Source organism: Cherax quadricarinatus, chromosome 56 (assembly GCF_038502225.1).
Source record: "Cherax quadricarinatus isolate ZL_2023a chromosome 56, ASM3850222v1, whole genome shotgun sequence".
Classification (NCBI taxonomy): domain Eukaryota; kingdom Metazoa; phylum Arthropoda; class Malacostraca; order Decapoda; family Parastacidae; genus Cherax; species Cherax quadricarinatus.
In genome coordinates, this window is record NC_091347.1 from 22430078 (window position 1) to 22438605 (window position 8528).

An 8528-nucleotide genomic window follows, 5' to 3' on the forward strand; every position below is an offset into this window, starting at 1 on the left:
CGCGGAGGCTGGCTGGTAAACAATGGGACGGAGCGGCACATGTGAGGCTGGCTGAGGGCACATTGGACGCGTCTCGGACGAAAATCGGTATGCGGGTTTTTAATCGGTATGCGCGGCAAAAATTTTGCGATAAAAGTAATCGTTATGCGGAAAAATCGCTATGCGATGCCATCGTTATGCGGGGGTCCACTGTATGCCCGAAATGCCTAGCCATGCTAAGCGTTCTAGTGGTACACTCTGTAATCACAATTTTACTACATGTAAACCAAACAATAACCAAATTTCTGTAAGCATTGTAATCCTTATAGAGAATAAACTTTGAATTTGAATTTGAATTTGAATTTGAATCCCTAGGTACCTTACCCTCTTCCATACATTTATTAAATAATTGCACCAACCACTCCAAAACTATATCCCCACCTGCTTTTAACATTTCTATCTTTATCCCATCAATCCCGGCTGCCTTACCCCCTTTCATTTTACCTACTGCCTCACGAACTTCCCCCACACTCACAAGTGGCTCTTCCTCACTCCTACAAGATGTTATTCTTCCTTGCCCTATACACAAAATCACAGCTTCCCTATCTTCATCAACATTTAACAATTCCTCAAAATATTCCCTCCATCTTCCCAATACCTCTAACCCTCCATTTAATAACTCTCCTCTCCTATTTTTAACTGACAAATCCATTTGTTCTCTAGGCTTTCTTAACTTGTTAATCTCACTCCAAAACTTTTTCTTATTTTCAACAAAATTTGTTGATAACATCTCACCCACTCTCTCATTTGCTCTCTTTTTACATTGCTTCACCACTCTCTTAACCTCTCTTTTTCTCCATATACTCTTCCCTCCTTGCATCACTTCTACTTTGTAAAAACTTGTCATATGCTAACTTTTTCTCCCTTACTACTCTCTTTACATCATCATTCCACCAATCGCTCCTCTTCCCTCCCGCACCCACTTTCCTGTAACCACAAACTTCTGCTGAACACTCTAACACTACATTTTTAAACCTACCCCATACCTCTTCAACCCCATTGCCTATGCTCTCATTAGCCCATCTATCCTCCAATAGCTGTTTATATCTTACCCTAACTGCCTCCTCTTTTAGTTTATAAACCTTCACCTCTCTCTTCCCTGATGCTTCTATTCTCCTTGTATCCAATCTACCTTTTACTCTCAGTGTAGCTACAACTAGAAAGTGATCTGATATATCTGTGGCCCCTCTATAAACATGTACATCCTGAAGTCTACTCAACAGTCTTTTATCTACCAATACATAATCCAACAAACTACTGTCATTTCGCCCTACATCATATCTTGTATACTTATTTATCCTCTTTTTCTTAAAATATGTATTACCTATAACTAAACCCCTTTCTATACAAAGTTCAATCAAAGGGCTCCCATTATCATTTACACCTGGCACCCCAAACTTACCTACCACACCCTCTCTAAAAGTTTCTCCTACTTTAGCATTCAGGTCCCCTACTACAATTACTCTCTCACTTGGTTCAAAGGCTCCTATACATTCACTTAACATCTCCCAAAATCTCTCTCTCTCCTCTGCATTCCTCTCTTCTCCAGGTGCATACACGCTTATTATGACCCACTTCTCGCATCCAACCTTTACTTTAATCCACATAATTCTTGAATTTACACATTCATATTCTCTTTTCTCCTTCCATAACTGATCATTCAACATTACTGCTACCCCTTCCTTTGCTCTAACTCTCTCAGATACTCCAGATTTAATCCCATTTATTTCCCCCCACCGAAACTCCCCTACCCCCTTCAGCTTTGTTTCGCTTAGGGCCAGGACATCCAACTTCTTTTCATTCATAACATCAGCAATCATCTGTTTCTTGTCATCCGCACTACATCCACGCACATTCAAGCATTCCAGTTTTATAAAGTTTTTCTTCTTCTCTTTTTTAGTAAATGTCTACAGGAGAAGGGGTTACTAGCCCATTGCTCCCGGCATTTTAGTCGCCTCATACGACACGCATGGCTTATGGAGGAAAGATTCTTTTCCACTTCCCCATGGACAATAGAAGAAATAAAGAAGAACAAGAGCTATTTAGAAAAAGGAGAAAAACCTAGATGTATGTATATATATATATATGCATGTGTGTGTCTGTGAAGTGTGACCAAAGTGTAAGTAGGAGTAGCAAGATATCCCTGTTATCTAGCTTGTTTATGAGACAGAGATTCTTACTACACTACCCTAAAGAAGTGAAACTGGCAACTCACATTGTAATTGATTTGGGATATGTTGTGTATCTTTATATGTGTATGCTTCTAGACTGTTGTATTCTGAGCACGTCTGCAAAAACAGTGATAATGTGCGAGTGTGGTGAAAGTGTTGAATGATGATGAAAGTAAACCCTGCCTCGGTGGGAGACGGCCGACTTGTTATAAAGATTTGCCAATAAAATAAGGAAACAATACCTGCAAGCCTATTATTTAGCTCAAGCAACCTATTGTCACCCTGTCTGATGGTAAGATTAATGTCCTTGATTTCCTTTTTAAGAATCTGCAGCCTCTGTTTGCGAGTGTGTTTGGTGACAGCTTTATCAACCTGCAAATACCAGAGGAATAAATACATTATGCACTCACAAGTAATTTCTTTCAAACACAACAAATATCTGTAATTCTAAAAATTAGATGCACAAAAATTCTTGAATGGGATACCCTACCGTAAAGCCACAAAAAAGAAAGTACTGTACACAGATGAGTAATGGTGTACACTATATGAATACAGTACTATGTATAGTATTAACATTGTATTGATATGCTGATTTCAAAGTCAGAATAAGAGCAAATGTGTGTATAATAAGCTGGCAGTTGGGGTACAGAGTGGTTGAGGAGAGAAATACTTAAATATATGCTTTGGAAAACAAAAATAGTGTGATTTTGTAGGCAGTTGATGTTGGTGTGGCGTGAGAGTGAGTAGAGGTGGGTGGGTTGTAACTAGGAAGAACTAAACATAGTAATATAAATCTGTTATATGTAGGTTAAGTTAAGTGTTATGACCAAGGTCATAATGAGATTAATTTATGTATTATCCACTTAATATTATACTCGGGGTTTCTTTAATATTAGCTAAATTAAAGATTCCACTAGTTTATAATATTATCTGATTTAGGAATATACCCGGGTATGATGTGTATATATATATATTTACATATTTTGAGTAATGTTAGGTAGGTAGGTAACAGCTGGCTAAAAGTTGAAACAAGGTATGTCCTTGGAGGGTAGTTTAGCCTACTATTTCCTCTCCCCTTTGGCGAGTTGATGTCATGTATGGATTAACTGTGTTAATTCAGTTCGCTCTCTCTGCCGACTCAGTGTGCATTGACTGAGCTACCCTCCTAGTACTCCGCCTTATTCTCACTTGGATAGAGAATTCTGTTGTAGAAACTCCTGAACCAGCTTGTGGTTTATTATGAAGTGAAGTCTGCGGACAATTACTATATACTGTTACCTACAGTTTATGATGTGATGACCAGTGTCACGCTTATAACTTTGTGATATATTCCTTATGCCAGGGAGTTACTCAGTGAAAGTGTTAATTCTCAATATATGTACTTGCACACAAGTAATGTTACTATTGAGGAAGCAGTAATATTCCTCTGATCATTATCAAGTGTAGTGACCATATTGACAGTCTCCAGAGGAGGTCTATGATGTACATTCTATTTAAGAGTTTTCTTGTGTGAAGGAAAGTTTCTGACCAAAGTGATATTTAATAGATATTTGTGAATATCTAAAATATTTAAGCTTTTAAATAAAAAGAGACTAGGAAAAGACTGAGTAACTATTATTTGTGCCTTACATTTCTAAGTTTGGAAATATCTTCTCATTCTATGAAGTGTATTGTTACAGAGTGCTAAAGATTAAGATTCGAACCATAACAATAAGGTTAACATACTATAAGACAACAAACTATCTTAATAAACAAGATAATACATGAATGACATATCGCTTAACATACAAAAACAGCAATACAATATTATATAAGTATTAACTTACTGCAGCTTCAACATCACGTTCCAATGACAGCTGATCTACAACTGAGATCCCCAGAGCTCTTAGCTCATCATCCTGGTCTTGCAGGTCTTGAGCCACAGAACTTCTGCTGTTGTCTGCACTCATTTTGTTGTCTCCTCCACTTAATAAGTTACGAAGAATGTTATCAGATGGTGTGAAGCTCATCTCCATTTTTGTGGACTGTTCATTATTAATAGACTGCAAGCTCATAGCATCATTCTTGCCCATTGTTTCAGAGGATGCCCCTTCCAATGTAGAACATCCTGCCTCTTGGCTTCCCATGATGAATCTGTAAGGAAAAGATAACTAAGTTTTCAAAATTTTCTTCTGAGATATTATTTGTATTTCCTATGCTACAAAATAATTGGACTTTTAAGTTAAAAATTGCTCTCTTTGCAGTGTTTTTTTTAATGAAATTACTGACATCCTGCTATAAAATATATTTTCTTTTATTTATTAACAATCACATTTGAACTAATATTGTATTTATCTTGTGTAGCATGAACAAAATGTAGTTTACATGTTATAAAATATTAAGCACAAAAGAAAGCCACTAGCATGCATGTAAATAAGTCAGTCTGTCTGATCTTTTTTTTGGGTTATCCTAGGTAATTTACAATGGGTTATCCTATGTAATTTACACTAAGTATGTTAATTGTACTTATGTGCACCTACCAGTCAAGCCAACACCACCTCCTCTAATATTTAATGCCGCTCACCTGGTGCACTTATGGAGACAATCCAGGATTCTCTAATATAATCCCACTATTCACTACAGTAACCATAACAAAACATAACTGGATAATACAAGCAGTTGTTGTTAAGTGTTAGGGTTGTTAAGGGACAGTTCTTGTTACTATTCTTGTTGGGGATTTTAAGGGCTGCTGACAACTTCTCCACGAAGGAAGTTCCTTAATGTTGGTGAGGGTTCTTGATCCAATGAATTGGACTTGTTCTCCTCTTCCTTGGATCAAACTTAATTGCCTCTCGTTCCCCAGGCGATATATGATCCTTGCGGATTTACCTCTTCTCTCTATATAATAATAATAATAATAATAATAATAATAATAATAATAATAATAATAATAATAATAATAATATAAAATAAAAGCTTACGCTGTATGAAGATCTTCCCAATGTAAGTTTATTTAGGTACAGTTACACATAAGTACAATTACGTAAATTAAGGTGATTATAATTACTATACATGTGTGAATTACCTAGGATAACCCATAAAAGTTAGACAAAATGACTTATTTCCACTTGGGCCCTTTTAATATCTTAACATTAAGAGTCTAACTATAAGATACAGTCGAAATCAGTCATGATTATAACCTTAAAAATTAAAGCAACCAAGTAACTCAACTGCGCTGCTCAGCTAGTGAGATTCTGCTTGCCTCGCAGGATGTTGCCCCTTTCTGGACAACTGCTCGCCAGTCATTCCTGTCCTGAGCTATCAGCTCCCACATGGTGTGGTTGATATTGAAAGCTTTCAGAGCAGTCTTAAGGGTGTCCTTATAGCGTTTCTTTTGGCCTCCTTGAGAGCGCTTTCCATGCTGCAGTTCGCCAAACAAGAGTTTCTTTGGCAGCCGGTGGTCTGGCATGCGAGCAACGTGACCTGCCCAGCGAAGCTGTGTCTGCATTAGGATGGTGTAGATGCTAGGCAGGCCAGCTGTAGTCAGCACTTCTGTGTCTGGGATCTTATCTTGCCATTTGATGCCAAGAATTTTTCTGAGCCGTGTGGTGTGAAAGTGGTTCAACTTTCTGGCGTGACGTTTGTAGACAGTCCAGGTTTCGCAGCCATAGAGAAGTGTGGTGAGGACTATGGCTCTGTACACCTTGATCTTGGTGCTTGTGGTGATGCCTCTTCGGTTCCACACATTCTTGTGGAGCCTGCCGAAAGTGGCACTGGCTTTGGCAAGTCTGGCATTCACCTCATCATCGATGACAACGTTTCTGGAAAGGGTACTGCCGAGGTAGGTGAATTTGTCTACGGCGTTCAGTCGCTGCCCGTTGATGGTGATGTTTGGCTCAACATACGTCTTTCCCGGAGCAGGCTGGTGCATCACTTCAGTCTTCGTTGTACTGATTGTCAGCCCGAAGTTGTTGCAGGCGTCAGAGAACTTGTCAACACTGTGCTGCATGGCGGCTTCTGAAGCAGCGTTGAGGGCGCAGTCATCAGCAAATAGCAGGTCATTGATGGTGTCAGTTGCAGCCTTGGTTTTTGCTTGAAGCCTCCTGAGGTTAAAGACAGACCCATCTGTACGGTACCTGATGCCGATTCCTGCGTCTGTGTCCCTGAATGAGTCTGTAAGCATGGCCGAGAACATCAGGCTGAACACGGTGGAAGCAAGCACGCAGCCTTGTTTCACTCCATTTGAGACTGGGAATGGTTTAGACGTCTCTCCGTTGTCTTGGACTCTGGCCAGCATTCCATCGTGAAGTTGGCGTACGATGGCGATAAACGTCTTTGGGCAGCCGTACTTTGCCATGATTCTCCAAAGGCCCTCTCTACTAACGGTGTCGAAGGCCTTGGTCAAATCGACGTAGGTGGAGTACAAGTCGGCGTTCTGTTCCTGACATTTCTCCTGTAGCTGTCTAGCAGCGAACACCATGTCGATAGTCCCGCGATCTTTCCGGAAGCCGCACTGGCTTTCAGGTAGGAGTCCTTGCTCTAGATGTTCATTGAGCCGATTGAGTAGAACTCTAGTCAGGGTTTTGCCTGCGATGGAGAGCAGGGAGATACCACGGTGGTTGTCGCATGCCTGGCGGTTTCCTTTTCGTTTGTAGAGATGCACGATGGAAGCATCTTTAAAGTCCTGAGGAACTGTCTCGTACTGCCATACAAGCTGGAAGAGTTGATGAAGTTTCTCTACCAGTGCCATTCCGCCTTCTTTGTAGACTTCAGCTGGGATGGAGTCAGACCCAGTAGCTTTGCCACTGGACAGTTGACGTATTGCTTGCTGAGTCTCCTCCAAAGTGGGGATGCCATTCAGCGTCTCGTTGGTCGGAATCTGAGGTAGACGTTCGATGGCTTCATCGTTGATGGTGGATGGACGGTTCAGCACGCTGTCAAAATGTTCTGCCCATCTCTCTAGAATTTTCTTGTCTGTGAGCAGCGTTGACCCATCTGCGCTGAGGAGTGGTGATGTGCCAGAGGTGGTAGGGCCGTAGATTTCTTTCAGGCCGTCATAGAAGTTCTTCATATCGTTTCTGTCTGCAAAGCCCTGAATCTCATCGGCTTTGTTGCTTAGCCAAGAGTCTTGCATTTCACGCATTTTTCGCTGGGTATTGCTGCGTATGTTTCTCAGTGCATCTTGCTTCGCTGTGGACTTTGGGTCGTTGATGTGGGCCATGTAGGCCTTTCGTTTCTCTTCCAGCAACTGCTGGATTTCTGTGCAGTGTTCGTCGAACCAGTCCTTGTGCTTCCTGGTGACGGGTCCTAGACACTCCATGGCTGTGCTGTACATTGTATCACGGAGTGCGATCCATGCTGCTTCGACGTTTTGAACGTCCAGCACGACGGACTCCAAGCGGGTTTCCAGGATTTCTGCAAAGGACTGCTTGACGTTGTGGGCCTTCAGCTTGCCGACGTTCAGGCGTTTTGGTGGTTTCGCGCCCTGAGGGCGTCTCCTGGGCTGGACACGGAGCTTGAAGGTGCTTCTGGAAGGTTGGATGAACCAGCTCAGGAAGCCACCTAAAATGTTCCTAAAGAGCGAAGGTACAGAGAGGGAGAAGAGTGAATTTCTTGTACAGTTAACACAAATGTTAACTGTACAAGAAATTCACTCTTCTCCCTCTCTGTACCTTCGCTCTTTAGGAACATTTTAGGTGACTTCCTGAGCTGGTTCACCCAACCTTCCAGAAGCACCTTCATCCAAACTTTACTTATGACAAAACATTTCATTCTTAATAAGATACAACCTGAAATATTCAGGTTGTATCCACTTGTATAGAGATTCTAATCCAGTTATGACCATCTTTTTTTTAGTGGAAATAAGATAAAAAAAATTAATGAATTCCATTTTGCATTACCCGAAAGATACCCGGAGGATGTTTTGGGGGTCGACGCCCCCACGGCCCGGTCCATGTGCACATCAACTATACAGAGTAATAGTAAAATACAAAATGACTAATATTTCTTTCTAGTGGTGTAACAATGCTCAGATGGAGCTGACAAAGACACATTGTGACTTCTGTAATCCTGGTTTTTGCACTACCACTCACAGGATGAGCTGCGGGTGAACTCAGGTGCCACAACTAATTTTTTTTTACTTTTTGGGAATTATTTTAGGTAATTTACACATATGTTATTATGTGTGATAATTGTAATGACCAAAATTTTGCGTAACTTTACTAAGTGAAAATATTTGCATCGGGAAGCAGCATAAGCTGCCATTTAATGTTATTATTAGTATTTTAAGGAGAAGTGCTAAATATCTAAGGGAAAGAGAAAAGTAATTCCGAAATGAAA

At 40.6% G+C, this 8528-nt stretch overlaps 1 protein-coding gene across 1 annotated transcript in view; it reads right to left on the reverse strand.

Annotated features, from left to right (window-relative positions):
- The window catches only part of LOC128700767 (DNA excision repair protein ERCC-6), a 28495-nt gene extending 23558 nt beyond the window's left edge, over positions 1-4937 (reverse strand). Inside the window, exons 1-3 of the mRNA XM_053794199.2 lie at positions 4774-4937; positions 4037-4343; positions 2453-2582 (exon numbers count right to left, since the gene is read on the reverse strand). Of these exons, the coding sequence (XP_053650174.2) occupies positions 2453-2582; positions 4037-4336 (430 nt within the window). The 5' untranslated portion in view covers positions 4337-4343; positions 4774-4937. The remainder of the gene's footprint in view (positions 1-2452; positions 2583-4036; positions 4344-4773) is intronic.
- Between the last annotated feature and the right edge of the window lie 3591 nt (positions 4938-8528).